Source organism: Dendropsophus ebraccatus, chromosome 11 (genome assembly GCF_027789765.1).
Source record: "Dendropsophus ebraccatus isolate aDenEbr1 chromosome 11, aDenEbr1.pat, whole genome shotgun sequence".
NCBI classification, from domain to species: Eukaryota; Metazoa; Chordata; class Amphibia; order Anura; family Hylidae; genus Dendropsophus; species Dendropsophus ebraccatus.
Window position 1 is genome coordinate 79443684 of NC_091464.1, and position 22739 is coordinate 79466422.

At 43.2% G+C, this 22739-nt stretch overlaps 1 protein-coding gene across 8 annotated transcripts in view; it reads left to right on the forward strand.

Annotated features, from left to right (window-relative positions):
• Window positions 1-22739, forward strand: part of NCOR1 (nuclear receptor corepressor 1) — a 125146-nt gene that overhangs the window by 91174 nt on the left and 11233 nt on the right. For 7 of the 8 annotated variants that reach the window (XM_069944988.1, XM_069944994.1, XM_069944986.1 and 4 more), the window contains 21 exons: window positions 632-802; window positions 3973-4136; window positions 5519-5639; window positions 6413-6514; window positions 6602-6702; window positions 7137-7308; window positions 8793-8936; window positions 9646-9732; window positions 9831-10078; window positions 10168-10528; window positions 11341-11565; window positions 12713-12922; window positions 13040-13189; window positions 13295-13495; window positions 17042-17207; window positions 17808-18283; window positions 18427-18552; window positions 18652-18779; window positions 19272-19489; window positions 19906-20040; window positions 20951-21093. In XM_069944988.1, the coding sequence (XP_069801089.1) occupies window positions 632-802; window positions 3973-4136; window positions 5519-5639; window positions 6413-6514; window positions 6602-6702; window positions 7137-7308; window positions 8793-8936; window positions 9646-9732; window positions 9831-10078; window positions 10168-10528; window positions 11341-11565; window positions 12713-12922; window positions 13040-13189; window positions 13295-13495; window positions 17042-17207; window positions 17808-18283; window positions 18427-18552; window positions 18652-18779; window positions 19272-19489; window positions 19906-20040; window positions 20951-21093 (3849 nt within the window). The remainder of the gene's footprint in view (window positions 1-631; window positions 803-3972; window positions 4137-5518; window positions 5640-6412; window positions 6515-6601; window positions 6703-7136; window positions 7309-8792; window positions 8937-9645; window positions 9733-9830; window positions 10079-10167; window positions 10529-11340; window positions 11566-12712; window positions 12923-13039; window positions 13190-13294; window positions 13496-17041; window positions 17208-17807; window positions 18284-18426; window positions 18553-18651; window positions 18780-19271; window positions 19490-19905; window positions 20041-20950; window positions 21094-22739) is intronic. The other variant, XM_069944990.1, reaches the window with a different exon arrangement.

Below are 22739 nucleotides of genomic sequence, written 5' to 3' on the forward strand. Positions count from 1 at the left end.
AGTGACCTTTTATCATCGGCAGATTGTGCTAAGTGGGCGGGGCTTCACAGTAACAGTGCCACTTAGCCCCACCCACAGCCCACCGTTGGTCACGCCCTCCAAGACGTCATATGTACAAAGGTCCCGCCCCCTCTTCGACCATTGGAACAAGCTGGGATGGGGCCTAGACCTTTAGGCCAGCCTGTTCCAATGGTTGACGAGGGGGCGGGACCTATGTGCCGATGACGTCGCAGAGGGGCAGGGCCAGCGGTGACGCTTTGGGCAGGGCTAAGTGGTGCTGTTGCTGGGAAGTCCCGCCCACTTAGCACAAAAAGATCACTTTTTACTTGAACAAGCAGCATGACATATGATAAAATAAGGTATGAAAACTGCTAAATTTACCCTTTACACCTGAGTAGAGAAGTCAGAATGCAAAAAGGGGGTGACAGTGTCATTTTAAGTTACCTTGTTGTGCCTGGATTCTGCCCTTTAGAGAATGCGGCTTACCACCAGCGGCATCCATTAATGTGTTGGTGATGGAAACAAAGCTAGTTGCCAAAACCTGCTATGGTCTGGTGGTGTCACTGTCTGCTTCATTTTTGCATGGTGCGTTTTGTCGCGGTCTCTCACAAGACAACTCTTTTCTTGGCAGGAAAACCTGTATATATGCCTTATGCTGCAGAAGTCAAGCGAGCCCTGGAGCATGAAGCTCAAATGCAAAACGCCGCACGGTCCATTTCACCGTATAGGATGTCTCCAAGAGAAGTCAGCAAAGCCTCCCCCCAGGCAGACCTGAATCCTGTCCGCTACTGTGTTCCTCCAGGTATTGCTGACTGCTCACATTTTTAAAGGGTTTGTGCACCAAAAAGTATTTTCTTTTAAATCATCTGGTGCCAGAGATTTGTAATTTACTTCTATTAAGAAATCTTATCAGCTGTTGTATGTCCTGCAGGCAGTGGTGTATTTGTCTAGCTTATAGAGCAGGAGAGGTTTTCTGTTCAATCTTTTTATTGATGCAGGAGAGGTTTTCTATGGAGATTTGCTGCTGCTCTGGACAGTTCCTGACATGGACAGAGGTGGCAGCAGAGAGCACTGTCAGACTGTAGAAAATACACCACTTTCTGCAGGACATACAGCAGCTGATAAGTACTGGATGACTGGAAATATTTTTTTGATAGAGATAAATTACAAATATCTGGCACAAGTTGATTTGAAAGAAAAAAAAAAAAAGCTTTTGGTGAACAACCCCTTTGATGAATCTAAATTATGGTGTGTTTTTTTCAGTACATCTAACTTGCAGTATTGTGTAGGTTACCATTCAGTTTTCTGTTCAGTTTGTTATATAGATTCCATGGTATATAAAGTGAATGTCATGTTGGGGAACTCCCCAAATTCTTCCCTTAATAAAGTGCTCATGCATGTCTCTCTCCAAACGTCCACATACACATGACCAGTCACATGTTCTAAAGGTCACGTGTCAAGGTGTCTATATCAGTTGTTCATATCTGTTAATCATGCATTTAGGCTGGGCGATGATGACACCTACAGGTTGGAAGAAGGTAATACAAGTCACTTTCAACCAACAGTTTCCAGTGTTGGAATAGTATACCATGTATACAGAGGAGTGTTGTGAGGGCAGTGTGTGGAATATTGGGGGTAACAATTTTTTGTGCACTTTTTGACCTGTTTTGCAGTGACCATCAGTACAGTAGAACAGTTTCTCAACATATGTGTAAATTATGCTACTGTATGGATGCTCTTTAACCTCTTAACGACGCATGACGGGTATACCCGTCATGCGGCCGTTAAGAGTAAACAGAGAGGGCTCCCGGCGTAAGCCCTCTCTGCAGCGCGCGGTCCCCGGTTGCTAAGTGCAGCCAGGGACCGCGTGTATTAGCCGGCGCGGCCAATCGCCGCGGCCGGCTAATTAACTATTCAAATGCCGCTGTCAAAGCTGACAGCTGCATTTGAATAGCAGCTGTGCCCCCTCTCCCTGGTGTCCAGTGGGGGATCTCCCCCGCGCGATGCGATCGCGGGGGGGAGATCCGTTGTAATGAGCCGGCCGGGGCTCAGCGTCGGAATGACGCTGATCCCGGCTCGGCAATCTATTCAGATGGTCTGCAGCAGACCATTATAATAGAGCACCGATCTGATGGATCATTGCTCTATTATATACACAGGATTGATCTCAATGGGAGATCAGTTCTGTGTATATAGAAGTCCCCCAGGGGGCTTCATATTACTGTAAGGGAAAGTTAAAAAAAAGTGTTTTTATTAATAAAAAATCCCCTCCACTAATAAAAGTCTGAATCACCCCCCTTTTCCCATTTTACAAATAAAAATAAATAAATAAATTAACATGTTTGCTATAGCCGCGTGCGTAATTGCCCGAACTATTAATTAATCACATTCCTGATCTCGCACGGTAAACGGCGTAAGCGCAAAAAAATCCCAAAGTTCAAAATTGCGCATTTTTGGTCGCATCAAATCCAGAAAAAATGTAATATAAAGCGATAAAAAAGTTGCATATGCGCAATCAAGGTACCAATAGAAAGAACACATCATGGCGCAAAAAATGACACCTGACACAGCCCCATAGACCAAGGGATAAAAGCGCTATAAGCCTGGGAATAGAGCGGTTTTAAGGAACGTATATTTGTTAACAATGGTTTTAATTTTTTACAGGCCATCAGATACAATAAAAGTTATACATGTTATATATCGTTTTAATCGTAATGACTTGAGGAACATATATAACAACTAAGTTTTTCCATAGGACACACGGCGTAAAAATGAAGCGCCCCAAAGAAAAATAATTGCGTTTTTTTTCAATTTCACTGCGCATATAATTTCTTTCTGGTTTCGCAGCATATTTTATGGAAAAATTCAGCCTGTCATTGCGAAGTACAATTAGTGACGCAAAAAATAAGGGCTCATGTGGGTCTGTAGGTGTAAAATGCAAGTGCTATGGCCTTTTAAGCACATGGAGGAAAAACGAAAACGCAAAAATGAAAGTTAGCACGGTCCTTAAAGGGTTAAAGGGAATCTGTCTCTAGGTTTATGGTGCCTTAAATGAGTGACAGAAATGCTGACCAGATCGGTGTATTACTTACATCATTCTTTTCTGCTGTTCTCCTAATATGCAGGAGATTAGGATTCTTTACACACCCCTCCCTCCGCCCTCCAGCGGCTGATTGACAGTTGCTGACTATATACAGCATGGATAGATAACTGCCAATCTGCAGGTGGTGGACGGAGTTTTCTGCTTTTCATGAATATCCAGGACTACTGGGCTCATGCACATAATGGAGAGGACTACTTATTGTCCATATTGTTCAGGAGGAGATCTCTGGATCAGCTGCACGGAACAATATAAGTGATACATCATTCTGTTCAGCTTCTCTGTCACTAGTTTACGCTACCCTGAGATAGGACACCATAACCCTACTGACCCTACTGTCTCTTTAACATTTGTTGGGTGAGGGGGGATGTATTCCATCCAGTGTAGAGACCGAAGTGTTAAGAGAAGACAGAGCACTGGAGTCCATCCACTGTGCATGCAACCCTCCTGGATGCTAATCTACAATTTCAGACAGATCATCAATCACAGCACAGTCAGAGTCCCGGAGGTGCTTAAAGCTGAATTTTTTAAATCCACCTTAGCGTACAATGTTTTAGTACTGTTTTCTTTTGTTCATTGTTTTTATTTTTGTTGCAACACTGCCAAAAAAAATCATGGATTTAATAAAAAGGTAGCTTTAAGCAACCCTTGGCCTCTGGCTGTACTGCAACTGCGATCTATGTATAAGAGAGACAGACAGGTATATACTCCCATTCACATTATGACATACTGTATAAACAAATACGCCTATAAAGATTAGAATGATTGGTATGATACGTTTTCTTCTAGAATTAGGAGCTTTAACCTCGTAAATTGTGAACTTTTAATGTTGTCAATTCTGTTAAAATTGCTACTTTTTTATATTTTTCCAGTGTTACAGCCAGCTCCCCATCAAGTGATAACTTCTTTAGCTGAAGGAACCAGACTCCCTGTTACGCGTCCAACCCGTCCACCTCCCCCACTCATCCCCTCGTCCAAAACTTCAGTAACCTCTTCTGACAAACCTTCTTTCATAATGGGAGGCTCTATATCACAGGTTGGTTCCATGGTTAATATAGCTTTATTTTTGACATTGAGTGCCCTTCTTGTTTTTGGTTGATTTTTACATTTTGCTGGAAAATTTTTTCTTTCTTTCAGATGTTTTATTCTTGGTTGTGTATTCTAGTACATTAGACTATATCACCATATATATCACCATATATGCCTACCTATTGTATGGACATGTCTGCTGTACTGTTAGTACAAGTCTGTCACCCCTTTCAAACAGTTGACATAACACCCTTTCTGTTATAGTTTTTGTTTTCTCCTGCCCCACTTGGGTAGTCAGTTGCAGCAATGGCATCCTGCGCGGGCAGGTGCAGTGGGGTCAAGAGAACCCGTAGCCCAGAATAATTGGGTAGGGCAGCAACTGGGATTACTGGTGCAGCAGCTGCCGGAGACCAGAAGAAACGAGTATAGAACGTTTATTATTTTACACCATCCTCACTCTTGGAGCTTATTTTGGTTTTCCCTCAGACACCCAAACTTTTTAACCCCTTCATGACCAAATGTTGTGTTCTCCTCCTCGCCTTCTAAGAACCGTAACACTTAATTTTTCCCCTCTTAAGGCTTGTTGGGGGCTCATTTTTTGTGCCATAATCTAAAGTTTTAATTGGTATCATATTCGTGTAAAGGGGAGGTTTTGGTCATGTGTTTTTTTGTTTTCTGGTCTGTAGTTGAAAAAAAAATTAGGAGTGAGTTTAGTGTCAAAGTTTTTATTGAGGAAGATTTAATGCATACAATAAACAGGATCAAGGAAAAATCGCCCCACGCAGGGGGGATAAAGTACATTGGATACCTCCTCCAGGTTTGGAAGAAGAAAACATAAGATCAAGGAAGAGGAAACCTAAAACAAACAAACTGATATACCGTATTAGCATACAAGGTCGGTCAAGTGCCTGCAGGATTTAATCATGAAGGGTAATAGAGTCCATTGGGGGGGGGGAGTGGAGGGTTCAGCTCATGCATAGGTACGGAGAATTCAATTGCTAGGAAGCTAGACGGAGCATTGATAGTAGAGATGGGGTGGTTGCGTAGTCTAGCCATGGTTGCCAGACTGCGGTGTATCGTTCGAGTGTGCAGGAGTGAGTTTAAACCTTTATTGGGAGAGGGGCTTTGCCTTGTTTTTACATTTTATAAGCTCCCTTAATTGACTTATATATGCAGTCATTAGACACTCTTAAACGTTGCGGCTGACTGTCATTATCCCTGGCTTTACAGCGGTACAGTAAATGTAGTGCTGGTCCTTATACTGTACACGTTTCTCAATATATTAATGTGGGATTGTAAGTAAATCATAACCGATGTTTATGTTCTTATGTTGTGACGATTACACATGGACTGAGTCATTATATAACAGTATTATCCTTGTCCTCTTAGGGAACTCCTGGGACATATTTAACATCTCTTAGCCAGCAACCCTATGGTCAGGATCCAGTTAAACCCTCAGTGGGCTCCATTTCTCTTGGTCTACCAAGGCAACAGGAATCTGCAAAACCTGGTGAGTTTTACATACAATTGTGTTTTTACAATGCTGTTTAATACACAATAACCTTAGGTTTGAGGCTTATTTATTGTGATCACATCATGTTAGTAACCTCTGTTTTATGTCGTATACTAGTGTTAGGGCCCTAGGTTATCACTCTGTGTAATAAAGACAACGATTAGCCCATGAAACGAACATTGGCTGATCATTGTTTAAACCTGCTTAAAAATCAGCTGCCAGCCACACCTCACCACCGTAGTTATGTGCAGCCAACGGCTGATGATACTGTGGTAAGTAATAAGATTCATACTTACCTATTTTCCCATCATGTCCTGCAGTCTTTCCCCACCCACTCCTGATGCTTCTGACCCAGTCTCTTCAGTAACAGGTTGCTCAGCCAATCACAGCAGAGTTGTACCGTCCCATCCATTGGTTGGTTGAGCAGCCTATCACTGAAGAGACTGGGCCAGAAGTAGTCAGACATGAGCAGGGAAAGGCTTCAGGACACTGGTGGAGAATAGGCAAGTATGAATTTTATTAATATTTTTAATGAAAAAATCTAGGGCTGTGCGATTATTGTGCTGTGTATGGTCTCAGTAAGCGAGGGGCGATCTAGCATCTTGGAAATGTCAGGCCGTGTAATACAGCCTTTAGACGGGTGTTTAGAATTACTGAGACACTCAGTAGCTCACACTGCAGAGTGTTTTAACATGACAGGTGATGGAATGTTTATGTTTTCATGTGTGTTGGTATTTTGTATTAATCATTCCTGTGCATTTTTGTAATAGGTTCCATTACCTACATCAAACAAGAAGAATTCTCACCACGCGGCCAGAGTTCCCAGCCGGAAGGCCTCCTTGTCAGGGCACAGCATGAAGGTGTTGTCAGAGGTACTCTAAGATCCAATTTTATTTTTTTGTTATGATTTGGTATAGGAGAACTGTAAAGTAATGTCTTTATTACTGACCTTATTGCAGGTACTATGACTGCACTTCAGGAAGGGAGCATCACCCGAGGCACTCCAGCTGCCAAAGTTCCCATGGAAGCAATTCCCTCTTTACGTGGATCTATTACTCAGGTATTGATCGTTCCTTTCTAATCTGGATGTATCTAAAAGATGATTGAATGTAAAACTTCAAAGGGATTATCCAGCATTAGATAAACATGGCCACTTTCTTTTAGAGACAACACCGCTCTTGTCTCCAGCTTGGGTGCAGGTTTTGCAACTCTGTTCTATTAAAGTGAATGGAGCTTAATTGCAAACCACACATGAATTGGAGACAAGAGTCTCCGGAAGAAGGTGGCCATGTTTTTCTGACGCATGACAACCCCTTTAAGCAGGTTTATAAGACTTTCCTGCTTTTACCTGCACCCTTTTGTAACCATTCATTTTTGACTGACTTGGCTCATCAAAGTGTGTCAAAAAAGAATGGGTACGGTATTTCCAGAAAATCACTTCTGTGTAGTTGTCTTATAGCATGTGCAGATATATCTCTATTGGTGTGATTATAGGGAACTCCAGCACTGTCACAATCTGGTATTGCTGCCGATGTCCTGCTGAAGACTACAATCACACGTCTGGCCACAGAGGATATCAGTAGCCCGGAGAAATGTAGGGAGGAGTCCGCTACTAAAGGCCATGTGATTTATGAGGGAAAGAGTGGACACATAGTTTCCTATGATTGTAAGTACATTACTTTTCATTTTCTCTTTTGTATTAAAGTGTAACTGTCATTTAAATGTCACTTCTCAGAAATCAATAAATATCAATAGTATTGGTGCTTTTTGCCAAATAAAACCTATTGCAGCGTTTTCTTAAATTTTTTGCACTATTGATGTCTAAAGGGTAATATTGGTTGATGACCTTTCTTCATGCGCTCCTGCCGGTCAGCTGTTTGACGTGGCCATGCAGCTTATTCTTAGGGCCCTATTACACGGGACGATTATCGTGCGAAAAATCGTTAAATCATTCAAATTTAAACGATAATCGTTCTGTGTAATTGCAGGCACCGATCGAAAAATTGTTCATTGATCGTTGATTTAGATATGAACCTAAAATTATCGTTAATGGTTCCATAATCGTTCGCTAATCGTTCACTGTAATTCCACATTCGTTCGCTGAAGTTCCGCATTTGTTCCCTAATCGTTCAGTGTAATTGCACATTGTTCATTGTTTTTCTGGGATCAGAAGGAATAAGCGATTGTAGTAACGATCGCAATAACAATCGTAGTAATGATCGTAACTAAAGATTATCATTCTGTGTAATATGGTGAACGATTTCAAGTTAAAGTGACACTGTCGCCTCCTTTTTGCATTCTGACATCTCTACACAGGTGTAAAGGGTAAATTTAGCGGTTTTTATACCTTATTTTATATCATACGTCATGGTGCTTGTTTAAGTAAAAAGTCATCTTTTATCAACTGCAGATTGTGTTAAGTGGGCGGGGCGGCATTAGCACCACTTAGCCCCGCCCACAATGTCACAGTTGGCCCTGCCCCCTCGCCGACCATTGGAACAGGCTGGCTGAAGGGTCTAGACCCCACCCCCTTTACGTTGGCCAACCAATGGGTGTCAAGGCGGCCGATGTGGGCCGGGCTAAGTGGCGCTAATGCGGCGAGGCCACGCCCACTTAATACAATCTGCAGTTGATGAAAGGACACTTTTTACTTGAACAAACACCATGACGTATGATATGAAATACGGTATGAAAAACGCTAAATTTACCCTTTACACCTGTGTAGAGAGGTCAGAATACACAAAGGGGGTGACAGTGTCACTTAAACGATAAACAATCTCGTTTGCGATCGTTTATAGTTAGTCGTTAATCGTTAAAAATCGCTCAGTGTAATAGGACCCTTAGTTTAGATGTGTGCATAATAGCTTATGCCATGCTTTTTATATGTATTGCAAAGCCGCTATGAAAAATTGTACAGGCATAAATAAACTAAGGAGAGTGTGGCGATCTCTGAAGCCCTGTGGCCCCCTCAGAGAGCTGATCTGTTGGGTGCCATGAGTCGGACTCCCTCCGATCTACAGTTACATAAATAGCCTATCCTGAGGATCAGCATTGAAAGCCTATATTACCCTGTTTAGGTATTGCACACAACTATATAAATGTATTTAGGTTAGATGATGGAAATAATGCCTGTGTACAACTTTATTTCAGCTGCCATTAAGAACCTACGGGATGGTACTCGGAGTCCCAGAAGTGTTCCAGAGGTGACGCTGAAGAGAACCTTTGATGCTATGGAAGGAAATATAAAGCCGAACTTGTCTGTGAGAGAATCTGCTGTATCAGCACCCATGGAGGGTAAGAGCCATTATTTTAATGTGTACCTGCTGTCACCATAGAAAGCTTTTTTGACATAAATAGAAAATTGCTGCAGCAAACTGCAGGTGTCAGGAAAAAAATCAGAACAGGTTTTTATTGTGTGTACGCTGGGGGGAGTATATATACGGTGAGTCCTGACACTTGCAGGTTTCTGCAGCAATTTTCTATTTTCGTCTGTCTGTTAGCCACGACAGCGTGCAAACTGCATAGTTTGAATAAGTGTGAGTGGAGTACTGGCTATTTGTTTGCTTTTTATGTCATAGAGACATGTCAAAGGTTTTGTTCATTCCGGGTGTGAGTGTTCAGTCCTGTACTGATCAGGAGAATAAGCCGGGAGAAGACTGCGCTAAGCGAGGTCCTCTCCCAACTCTGTCACGTGATCACTCGGGCCCATAATGTAAGTCGATGGTGCCCGTCTGATTATGCTGACGCAGGGAAGTCCTCTCCCTGCTCGTTCTGACGATAGGCCTGCATCCATCAAGCTTTTTGATAAGTCAAAATTTTCTATGATGGTGACATTTTAAGAGCTTGTTTTTGATTTTTGATGAGTGCTTTCTCAAGCGCTTGAAAAAGAGGGCTCCTCCCTCGAAACATAGCGACAGGGCTTAGGAGTATACAGTAGAAATGGCATGTAACCTAACCTAATCTAAATGTTTTCTTATACGGCACTTCCCTTTTGTGTTCTCAGGATTAATATGCCGTACTCTCCCTAAAGGCAGCTCCCATTCAGATCATCTGAAGGAAAGGCCGCTTATGTCTGGCTCAATCATGCAAGGTACGACAAGATATTAAGGAATACTACACAGACAGTTAATGAATCTGTAAACGTCACATTCAGAGTTTATTACAGCAATTTTTCTGTACGGTTATCAGGTACCCCAAGGGCGGCATCTGAGAACTTTGATGACGGCTTGAAGTATGCCAAACAGATAAAACGTGAAAGCCCAACGATAAGGTCGTTTGAAAGCGCCATCGCTAAGGCCAAACCTTACGATGGTGTTACCACAATCAAAGAAATGGGACGCTCCATTCATGAAATCCCTAGACAGGACCTTATTGGCCAGGAAAGTCGCAAAACCCCAGAGAGTTCTCGGACCATCATAGAAGGTTCAATATCCCAGGTAGGTTTTGAGCCTTGTTTGCATTGTGTGTCTGCTCTTGTTTGTATTCTTGTTGTTTATCTTTGTAAAATGTTTTCTAATTGTTACAGGGTACACCAATAAAGCATGAAGGTGCATCCAGTCAGTCGGCTATTAAACACAATGTAAAGTCCCTGATCCAAGTCCTGGGTCCAAGTAAGCTATCCCGTGGGGTACCCCAGATGGAAATGATGCCAGAAAATCTAAAAATGGTAGACAGGACAAAATATGACGACCCCAAAAGCTCAGATGCAATCCGGCCGCGTCATACGTCCGTCGTCAGCTCTGGTACATCCGTTCTAAGATCAACTCTCCATGAAGCCTCAAAGTCTCAGCTGAGCCCTGGGATTTATGAGGATGCCAATGCCAGGAGGACACCAGTGAACTATCCCAGTCCCATGTCCAGAAGTTCACCCATGGCACGTTCAGAAGGTACGGGCTCAGTTGGAGTTTAGTATCAATGGTTTAGATTTTATTTTTTACTCTGCCTTTTCCCTGGCAGGATTTACTAAGAGGCGCACGCCTCTTAGTGAATCTGGTCGGCCTGGTGCCTGAATCTACGCCTGGCATACTAAATCTACACCAGCTTCCAACAGGTGTAGATTTGCATCATGATAAATGAGGCGCGGGAGCCTTCCCACCTCATCACACCCTCGCAAGCTCCGCTAGCCCGCCCATCGGTCGAGCGGGGAGTACGCCCCCAATGTGTTCACTTAATGATTAGAGAAGACCCAACCGTTCCTAATTATTGGGAACTCAGGGTTAGTTCAGCAAAAAAAAAAAAAAAAATTCTTTCAAATCAGCTGGTGTCAGAAAGTGTCGGAGATTTGTAATTTACTTCTATTTAAAATAAAATCTCAAGTCTTCCAGTACTTATCAGTTGGTGCATGTCCTGCAGGAAGTGGTGTATTCTTTCCAGTCTGGAGAGCAGGAGAGGTTTTCTATGGGGATTTGCTGCTGTTCTGGACAGCTCATGACATAGACAGAGGTGGCAGCAAAGAGCACTGTGTCAGACAGGAGAGAATGCACCACTTCCTGCAGGACATACAGCATCTGATAAGTACTGAATGACTGGAGATTTTTTTTAACAGAAGTAAATTACAAATCTCTGGCACTAGTTGATTTGAAATTAAAATGTTGGGGTTGAACTGCCCCTTTTCTCTGTACAACACAATCCTGACCAGACCCATAGCTCAAGTGAATGAATTTGTGCTACACAGGACTGATACTTTGTGTGTTTCCAGGTGGACTTACTCCAGGGAAGTCTTCCAGTCATGAGAGAAAAAGCACATTGACTCCCACACAAAGAGAAAACATTGTTGTGAAGTCACCAGTCCCTGGCGTGGACCCGTCTGCTGCTCACAGTCCCTTTGACCCTCACCTACGTGGTCCGGCCCCTGGTGAAGTCTACAGGGCTCATCTGCCTCCTCATCTTGATCCGATACAGTTCCACAGAGCTTTGGATCCTGGTATGTAGTCAATCTGGGAAGCCGAATGTTTACCACATGTACAAGTTAGGGGGTCGCCAGTGACGTGCAGTAAGTCAGAGGCATAGTCCCTAATAAGACCTTCCAGGATTTTCCATGCATGTCTGATAGGTGGATGGATACACACAGAAGAGAGGGTCCACCAACCCATCTGCTGAGGGGGCATCCACAGAGAACAGATGGTCCACTAACCCATCTGCAGAGGAGGCATCCGGCCACTGTATATATGTGGAGAATAAAGAAGAGACTGCTCTTTCCATTGACTGCTAGTGGATTAACACTCGTTTGGCTGTTTCTGTAACACCCCTAAAAAAATACTGGAGAGAGCTGCACACAAGTGTGGTCACATCTTTATTTATTCTCCACCTGGAGATGGCACTTGCCTCAGCAGTTGAAACAGTGCTCATAGATTGTATCCTAATGTACTAGATGTTTATAGCATATCCTGGATATATGCCATAGGTGTATAAGTTCAGAATACTTCTTTAAAGGCAACCAGTCACTATAAAAATCTCTATTAAGCTAACCAGCTGTCCTTCTACAGATACATATAACACACTTCCCATACATATATTTTTTCTCGTGCGTCTTATTGGGGGACACAGCATGGTATCTGTGTCCCCCAATGAAGACTACGAGAAAGAGATTTTACGGTGAGTAAAAAATCCTCTTTTGCTTGTGTCCTTGCGCTGTATAAGCTGCAAATGTACTCTGGTAAAGTCCCGCGCCACAAACAAATGCGAGTCATCTAGTCTCCTACTTTCCGAAGTATTCATATGGTCCCACCGATGTAATGGCACCCCTCTGGGCTGAGGAGGCTGAGAGTCTGATGCCCATAGGAAGTCACTGCTCCAGTCATTTCCTATAAGGGCGTCGGACTCATCTCTCCTCATTTACATGAGTGCGGCAGCGATTTCTATGGGACGGGACCGCATCTGGAGTGGGACCGCAAGTGGATGTTAACTGTCCCATGTAGTGTCCCAGGGAAGGGGGTGGGTCCTGGCCCGCTGTCAGGGCTGACAGGTTCCCTTTAACACAAATGCATACAGAAATATCCCATATTATTGAATGTATATCTTTATATCTTAACAATTTTAATTTCATACATTTTCCATGTTTCTTTCATCAGCTGCTGCAGCTTACTTGTTTCAGAGACAGTTGTCTCCAACCCCTGGCTACCCAAGTCAGTACCAGCTCTATGCAATGGAGAACACGCGACAGACAATCTTAAATGACTACATCACCTCCCAGCAGATGCAGGTTAATTTAAGACCAGACGTTGCTCGAGGTCTATCTCCCAGAGAGCAGGGCTTGGCTATTCCGTATCCAGGAGCACGAGGTAAGGCCACTTTTGCATTGCATAGTATGTCATTGAGTGTTTCCCTGTCTCTTTTGTTACCTACCTGTTTTCTCATTCTGCCATTACTGTTTATTACTCTGTTCATATTCCCAATAGGAATTATAGACTTAACAAACATGCCTCCTACTATCTTGGTGCCACATCCTGGAGGAACAAGCACACCACCCATGGATAGGATTACTTACATACCAGGGACACAGTTGGCTTTTCCTCCAAGGCCGTATAACCCAGCTCCCATGTCTCCAGGTTTGTCAGCTGTTTAATACCTTCAGCAGAAAACCAAGTTCTTGTCTTTTTACGTAGACCCAATTCATTTTCAGGTATCTAAAAACATGTATTGTCTTTTTCCAGGGCATCCGTCACCTTTAGCGGCTGCATCTTCTGCCAATGCTGAACGTGAGCGGGAACGTGACAGAGAGCGTGAACGGGAAAAAGAGCAGCGTGATAGAGAGCGAGAGAGAGACCGGGAAAGGGAGCGAGAGCGACTCGCGGCTGCAGCTGCTGCTGCAGCAGCAGCGGCGTCAAGTCAGAGTGAGCATTACCTGCGGCCAAGTAAGTAATGTAGCTTCCTATAGGATTATATTGTACTGTTTAAAATTGTGGTTAGTTGCTATGATATGCTACTCAATTCATTTACTGGCTAATGGGACCACCACTGATTTTGCCAATGGGGGTCATCAGGGATTCCTGCTCAACCATTCTGTGACTGAGGCGGGACATCTGCAGTCACTTACTGGCTGAGCGGGGAGTTCTTGCCGGGTCATGATGACACAAGATGGTGGGAGAAACTGGAGCTCGGGATGGGTAAATGACTGTGTTATGTTACCACCACCCACCTCCTGTACTTTTAACCTCTTAACGACGCAGGACGAGTATATTCGTCCTGTGGCCGTTAAGGGTAAACAGAGAGGGCTCCAGGCTCGAGCCCTCTCTGCAGCCCGCAGTGCCCGGTTGCTATGTGTAGCCAGGGACCAGGTGTATTAACCGGAGTAGCGAATCGCCACTCCCTGCAAATTAACTATTTAAATGCAGCTGTCAAATCTGACAGCTGCATTTAAATATTAATTTATCACCTATCCCTGGTGTCTAGTAAAGGGATCTCCCCCCGCGATGTGATCACGAAGGGTAGATCCCTTCTACTGAGCTAGCTGGGGCTCTCCGTCGCAATGAGGCTGATCCCGAGTCTGCAATCAGTGCAATCTGGTCTGCTGCAGACCAGAGTAATAGAGCACTGATCTGGATGATCAGTGCTGTATTATGTATGCTACACTGATCTCTGACAGATCAGTATAGTTATATTAGAAGTCCCCCAGGGGGACTTCTAATCAATGTGTGTAAAAAAAAAAAAAAAAAAATCATGGCGAAAAAAATGACACCTCCCACAGCCCCATAGACCAAAGGATAAAAGTGTTAAAAGGATGGGAATAGAGCAATTTTAAGCACAATTAGGTGTTATTTTTTTTGTTTTTTTTTAAGGTTTTAATTTATTAAAAGCCATCATATAAAATAAATTTCACTGCACAAATTTATTTTCTGGTTTTGCAGCATAAGTCTGCCATTGCAAAGTATAATTGGTGTCGCAAAAAATAAGGGCTCATGTGGGTCTGTAGGTGAAAATATGCAAGCGCAGTGGCCTTTTAAACACGAAGAAGAAAAAACAAAAGCGCAAAAATGAAAACTGGGTCCGTCCTTAAAGAGGACCAGTCACCTAAATTTAACTGTCCCTGTTGTAAAAGTTCCTCTCTCCCTAAGTCTATCTCTGAAGATACAGACTGCCTTTGCAGTCTGTATCTTTCTAATTTACCTAATCCATCCTAGCGGCGAAGTAAGGCCGGGCGCGGCCATCTTGATTATGTCCTTTGCGTTCCACCGTCGAATCGCAAGTGACGTCATCAAGATGGCGCCCGGCTTTACAGCACAGCTACAGAGGAGTGGGTAAAGTATAAGATACAGACTGCCTTTGCAGTCTGTATCTTCATAAAGTCTATTCCTGAAGATATATTATATATTATACTTTACCCAGTCCTCTGTAGCGGTGCAGTAAAGACGGGCGCCGTCTTGATGACGTCACTTGTGGTCCGACGATGGAACGCACCATTGGAATGCAAGGGACATAATCAAGAAAACCTGGCCTTACTGTGCCACTAGGATGGATTAGGTAAATTAGAAAGATACAGACTGCAAAAGCAGTCTGTATCTTCAAAGATAAACTAAACTGTCAGTTAGGACATTTATACACAGCGATCTCGCACTGTATAGCGTGGGATCACTGTGTATTTACAGAGCGGCAGGCAAAGGCTCATGGGAGTTTCCTGTCGGGTGCCGGCTCTTTTGAAAAGAGCCGGCGCGCGACAGTGAAGGGAAATGCAAATATATTAAAAACCCTGCAAAAAAATTGATTAATTATATTTACAAAAATTTATTAAAAATGAAATCTTATTAAATGGAGCAATAAAAAAAAAACATTTGGCCGTGATTGGTTCTCTTTAAAGGGTGAAACTCCGCTTAGAACAAGACCATGCAGACAGTTGTGACCATTTACGCTGTAGTTTTGTGCATCTCGCACACACAACACTAAGGGCCCTATTCCACAGTAACAATAATCGGCCGGATCGGCCCCATTTGGCCCGATTCGGCCGATTATCGTTCGGTATTATCGTTCGGTAAAATAGAACAATCAGCCGATGATCGTGTCATCGGCTGATCGTTCCTTTAGGGCCAGACCTAAAATCATCGTTCCCCCACCTCGCATCGCTACCGTTGAATAGCAGTGCGCGGCGGGCGACCGACAATTTGACCTGCAGCAGCAGCAGCATACATTACCTGTCCAGGCTTCTTCTCCACGCTGTCTTCATCCCCGGGTCCTGCGCGCTCTATCTTCAGAATGGCCGGTCAGCTGATGGAACGCTCAGCCAATCAGGCCGGGACCGCCGTGGCCTGTGATTGGCTGAGTGTGGCCTGTCAGCTGACCGGCCATTCTGAAGATAGAGCGCGTGGGACCCGGGGATGAACACAGCACGGAGAAGAAGCCTGGACAGGTAATGTATGCTGCTGCAAGGACATCGGTAACTATGTCCTTGCAGCCCTCGCTCAATGATCATCAGGCCGTGGAATAGGCCCAGTAAATGAGCGGCGATCTAGATCGGGCCCTCCTTGGCCCGTGGAATAGTACCCTAAGAAACAAGGATCCAACCCAGGTGCTCGATGCCACCTTACTGCCAGGCAGACTGGGGGAAAGAATAACTAACTTTGCAATCCTCTCTCTTCAGGCTTCCTCTAGTAGGTGCAGGAACTTGTTCATTGTCATTGAAATGTTTTGCTCTCCAGAGTGGATTTCCAATGCAAATGTGCTTTGGGTGCATCAGGAAATGTTGGCTTATTTACATGATAGTTATTTTGTGTGTTTGTTCTGCTATTACATTGACTTAGCAGGTTGGTCCAGTGTGGTGTGTATTATTTATAAATGCATTTGCAGTCTGGGCTATAAATAACAGCAGAACTATTTGAGAAGCAGAGGCCTGTGGGGTCTCAGCGCATGCTTTTAGGAAGTTGAACATTTTACAGGATTTTTGGAATACCATTTTATTTAAGGGGTTTTCTGGGCAAAAGTAAAACTTTATGTACTGCCTCTTTGTACATTAGAGGGCTTATCCAGGATTAGACTTTTCATAGATAGCTGCAGTCATATAGAGAATATTAGAGAGCCTATATTAACCCCTCTGTGCTCTCCCGGTGTCCTCCATTGATTGCAGCCCTGCCACTTCCGAGCCAATCACTGACTGAGATCGAGACAGCGCTTAGTGTCAGAATAAAAACTGATATTCAGGATTATTTTCAATACCGATAATAAAATGGAAAAATAGTAAAAACATGAAGTGTCAAGTAGAGAGATTGGGACCAAAACACTCAGCCGAGTGCTGCTGCTTTGGTTCTAATCAGTGGGAGTGTATGTGACGTGTCCAAAGTACCTTTAAAGTGACAGTCCCCATAAAAAAGTTTTAAGTCATAAGACCTCACCTGGTTCCAAAGCCAGTATGTTAGATTGGACTCTTCTTCTTTCACCCGACCTGTATTGATTGTGGATCTTTTCTTCTGCAGTTACTGAACAGCCTGGTAGGCCGGGTAGTCACGGATATGTTCGGTCACCCTCTCCGTCAGTAGTCCGTTCCCAGGAGAATTTGATACAACAAAGACCAAGTATATTACATGGAGCTAATGGGAAAAGTGTTATTACCCCTTTAGACCCTTCGCAGATAAGAATAATGTAAGTATTTCTCTGAAAATGTTTCTATAACTTGGGCCTCCTGTTATTGTACATGTTATAGGCTACTCAGGACAGGGCAATGTAGAATGTGCCTCTAAAGGGGTTATCTAGCGCTACGAAGACATGGCCACTTTCTTCCAGAGACAGCCTTACTCTTGTCTCCAGCTTGGGTGTTGGTTTTGCTGCTCAGTTCCATTGAAGTGAATGGAGCTTAATTGCAAAACACACCTGAGCTGGAGACAAGAGTCGTGCTGTCTCTGAAAGAAAGTGGCCATGTTTTTGTAGCACTGGATAACCCCTTTAAGTTTTGGTGGTGTCTAGAGATGAGCGAACCACGAGCATGCTCCAGTCGATCCGAAACCCGAGCTTTCAGCATTTGACTAGCGGTTGCTGCTGAAGTTGGATAAAGCGCTAAGGCTATGTGGAAAACATGGATATAGTCATTGGCTGTATCCATGTTTTCCAGACAACCTTAGAGCTTTATCCAAGCTAATCAAATGCCGAACGTTCGGGTTCGGATAGACTCAAACCCGAACCCGGTTCGCTCATCTCTAGTGGTGTCCTAATTTTGTTGTAATATGTTGTTGCTACAATCCACAGGCCACTCAATCCTGGAGGTCCCTCTATAACCCAGGGAATTCCTGCCGCCCGCTATAGCACAGCAGCTGATGCATTGGCTGCCCTGGTAGATGCAGCAGCCTCAGCCCCACAGATGGAGGTCATCAAGCCAAAGGAAAGCAAACACGAGTCCTCACGGTCAGAGGAAAATATAGCGAGGCGGGCGGCACTAGAGCAACAACAGATGGAATCTGAGCGTCGATTGGTGCAGAGTCCATACACTTCATCCAGTTTCTCCAGCAGCAAATCCCAGAGCCAGCAAAGCCCAGCTGTGTATTCTGAAGCGGGAAAAGATAAGGGCGCTCACACTAAGTCACGATATGTGGAGGAGTTACGGACACGAGGAAAGACCACCATCACAGCAGCCAACTTTATTGATGTCATCATAACACAACAGATTGCCTCCGATAAAGATGGCCGCGAGCGGAGTTCACAAAGCTCCGATTCCTCCAGTAGCAGTAAGTGTGTGTGTTGTCTTGTGGTTGTAAATCAGTATGTGAGTAATTCTTCTATGGTTAAGGCTTCACTCACATAACCAACACTGCACAGTGAGAGCAAAGTGCTTGCAGGTTGAATGATGGGAGACATTGTTTGTTTCCAGTGTCTTCCCATCGCTATGAGCCTCCCAGGGACACCATTGAAGTTATAAGCCCAGCAAATTCCCCAGTACAGGTGCAGGAAAAAGAAAGCTACCCCCAGGAAGCCCCCAAAGCAAGCCAAGCGGAAGGTAGGTGTCTAGACCTTTTATACATGCAACATTATTAAAAGCTACAAACTTTTAAACTATTGACAATGTATCTTTTTTATTCCTTCCTGTCTGATGTAGCTGAAAGTAGCCGACAGTATGAAGGACAAGCAAGTCGCTACCGACAGCAACAGGAGTCTCCCTCCCCCCAGCAGCAAGCAGCCGTGCCACAGACTCATAGACTGATCACACTGGCCGATCACATATGTGTACGTTTTGTCAATTAGAATTTTACTTTCACTTGGCATGAGTAAAGAGACTGTTTTTTCCAGTTTGATTCTGTGAAAAATATTACCACATTAAAGGGGAACTCCGATGAAAACAGTTTTCTTTCACATTAACCGGTTTCAGAAAGTTATATAGATTTGTAACTTTTATTTAAAAATCTTGCTGTATGTCCTGCACTAAGGGATGTATTCTTTCCAGTCTGACACAGTGCTCTCTGCTGCCACCTCTGTCCATGTCAGGAACAGAAGCAAATCCCCATAGAAAAACTGTCCTGCTCAGGACAGTTCATACAGCAGCTGATAAGTACTGGAAGACTTGAGTTTTTTAAATAGAAGCAAATTACAAATCTATATAACTTTCTGAAACTAGTTGATTTGACAGAAAAATTTTGCCAGAGTTCCTCTTTAATTAAAGTGCCCATATGCTATTCTTTTCCCAGTTTTTGACCTGTTTGTTCTTTTTTCCTTTTTTAGCACATTATAACACAAGACTTTGCTAGGAACCAGACTACCAATCAGTCTTCTCAGCAGCCCCCTGCATCTACATTCCAGAGCACCGCCCCATCATCTGCACCCGTCCGATCGAAGCCCTCCAACAGGTTCAGTCCCGAATCCCAGGCACAGCCTGTGCACCACCAGCGGCCTGCTTCTAGGGTGTCACCTGAAAACTTGCCAGACAAGCCCAGAGGAAGGTAAATAGATGCATGGGAACTTTTATTTAGACGTATAGAAGAGCAGATTTAGTAGAGTGAACTCTATGGGGAACAACGGCCATTGTTCACACACTGTATTGAACAACGACCGTTTCCCTACGGCTGCACAAATTGACTTGTCAATTATTTGCGCCTGGTAATTCAGGAACTGCCTCTGTTTCCGCTCTGCCCACTTAATGTTTGTTTGCTCTGAAGGCCGTACATTGCATGGACTTCAAGAATTAATTGGATTGCATTCCAATTAAAATAAAATGATGTTCCTGCGGCCGATATCCAGGTATCAGCCGCAGAAACATGTCAAACAACGTCCGTGTGAAACAGCTGCCGTTGTGTATGAATAGTGTGAACATAGCCTTTATCTGAAACCTAATTTTGTTGCTGTATGTTTACATCAGGCCTGGAAAGTCACCAGACAGAGGGCACATCAATGAGCCGTATGAGCCTATATCTCCTCCGCAAGCTCCTATCATGCATGCCAAACAGGATAACATGATGCTCCTGCCGCAGAGACCAGAGCCTGCTGAACAAAGGTAAAGATGTCAGGACGTTAATGATTTTGCAGTAAGCCGTCTTCTGTGACCAACAAATCCTGTCCGTGATGTTTTTTTTTTTTCTTTATAAGCTTAATACACAACTTTCTTTAGATAATCATGTTTTAAATTGTACTTAAAGTGCAAATTAAAGGAGCACTTCAGGTTCTAAGCGGCTAATGTATGCACTGCCCTTCAGGCTCTACACTAGTAATAGTGCATGGTGTAGGGGTTTTGCTTAGTGTCCCTTTTATGTGTGAGGTGTTGTTTTTTTGCACCATTATCTGTACTTTTTATCGGTACCTTGCTCGCGTATATTTTATCACTTTTTATTACAGTTTTTCTGGATTGGATGTGACCGAAAATCAGCAATTTTTTGCGTTGGCATTTTTTTGCGCCTACGTCATTTACTGTGCAAGATCAGGAATGTAATAATTTAATAGTTTGGGCTGTTCCGCATGTGGCGATAACAAATATGTTTGTTAATTTTTTAGAAAATGGGAAAGGGAGGAGTGTTTTTAAACTTTTATTAGTGGAGGGGATTTTTTTTATTAATGAAAACGTTTTATTTTTTTACACAGTCATTTGATATGCCTATGTACTGAACTCTCATACAGATCAATTTTATATATATATATATATATATATATATATATATATATATATATATATATATATATATTGCATTGATCCATGAGATCAGTGTTTGATTACAGTGGGCTGCTTGAGCCCATAGTAATCAAGCACTGAGCCAAGATCAGAGTCATTGTGATGCTTTCTGCCTATGACTTACATAGATGACCATTTAGATAGATGGGTACATAAGTTAAGTCTAATGCTGCACTCATGGGCAGTTTCCTCCAAAGTCTAAGATGTTAATCTTATGTTTGTCTGTTCTTACTTTTCTTAGGAATGACTCCCGTTCACCAGGAAATATGAATTATCTTCCCTCCTTCTTTACTAAGTTAGAAAATACCTCCCCTATGGTGATGTTCAAGAAACAAGAGATTTTTCGTAAGTTAAACTCTTCTGGTGGCGGTGATTCTGACATGGGTAAGTGGGACAGAACTTTTCTCTTCTTTCGTTGGCTTTTTCTAACTTTAATTGGGGCGGCAACAATGGGACATACTGCATGCCAGGGATGGGGAACCTTCGACCCTCCAGCTGTTGCAGAACTACAATTCCCATGCCTGGACATCCCTCGGCCAAAGCTTTCCCATCTCTGCTGTATGCCGTAGATAATACATCTGACTGCCGTAAACTAAGTATTTCTCTAATTCACTGAGCAGTCTTCATTTTCCACTAATAAAAACCCTGTTTATAACACAAATATTTAATTCTCTTATCTGAATCGTCTTTAGAATTACTTATATTCTATTTATAACCTTCATTCTATCCAGAAGTGCAAGTTAAAGGGTACCTATCATATTTATTTATTTCTTACATGTTATAGTCATGTGTTAGAAGTTATCATGTGGATAGTGGAACGCCAGGTGCTGAGACCCCCAGCAGTCACTAAACTGAGTCAGATGAGCACTGTGCTCATTCATTTTTGCTTTTCTCAGAGATTCTGAGCAAAAGCCTAGCAACCTACAGTCCGTCAATCGAAACATTGGATGTTTCCTTGTGGGTGTAGGGACACTAGTTAGGAGAGAAGGGTCTTTTGCAGCCTAGGGAAGGATATTGTATTTGGCTGCTTTCAAAAAATACACTTCAGATAAAGTGACACTGTTCCCCCCCCCTTTTTGCATTCTGACTTCTCTTCATAGATGTAAATGGTAATTTTAGCAGTTTTCATACCATACTTTACATCAACCGTCATGCTGCTTGTTCAAGTAAAAGGTGATTTTTTATAATCTGCAGATTGTGCTAAGTGGGCTGGGCTTTACGGCAACTAAACAACTTAGCCCCACCCACAGCACCACCGTAGGCCCACCCCTCCTTCGCGTCATAGTCACAAGGCCCGCCCCATTGCCCACCATTGGAACAGGCTGGCCTAAAGGTCTAGGCCCCACCCCCTCTAGGTCGACCCATACCGGAGGGGCAGGGCCTACTGTGGCGCGTTGGGTGGGGCTAAGTGGCACAGTTAGCACAATCTGCAGATGATAAAATATCACTTTTTACTTGAACAAGCATCATGACGTATGATGTAAAATAAGGTATGAAAATTGCAAAAAAAGGGGGGGGGGGCAGTGTCACTTTAAGCTTCAGATAATCCTTGCAAATTAAAGACATGTCTGCCTTTTTAAATGTATTTTTCCGGTTCTGTTTTATATCATGTGAACATACGCTGAAAAAACACCCAAAAATTGGGTGGGGGTGAGGGGGAAATTGTTTTTGTTTTGTTTTTTTGTTTTTCTTTAACCCCTTAAGGACCGGGCCTAAAATGGCCTTAAGGACCGGAGCAAATTTTATGAATATGACCTGTGTCACTTTATTCATTAATAACTTCGGGATGCTTTTACCTATCCGGCTGATTCTGAGATTGTTTTCTCGTGACATATTGTACTTCACATTTCTTGTAAATTGGAGTCGATACTTATAACGAATCTTTATGAAAAAAACCAAAATAACGTGAAAAATTGTAAAAAAAATGCATTTTTCCAACTTTAAACCTTTTCTGCTTATACAGAAAATGGTTATGCCACATAAATTATATATTAAATAGCATTAGCAACATGTCTACTTTATGTTGGTGG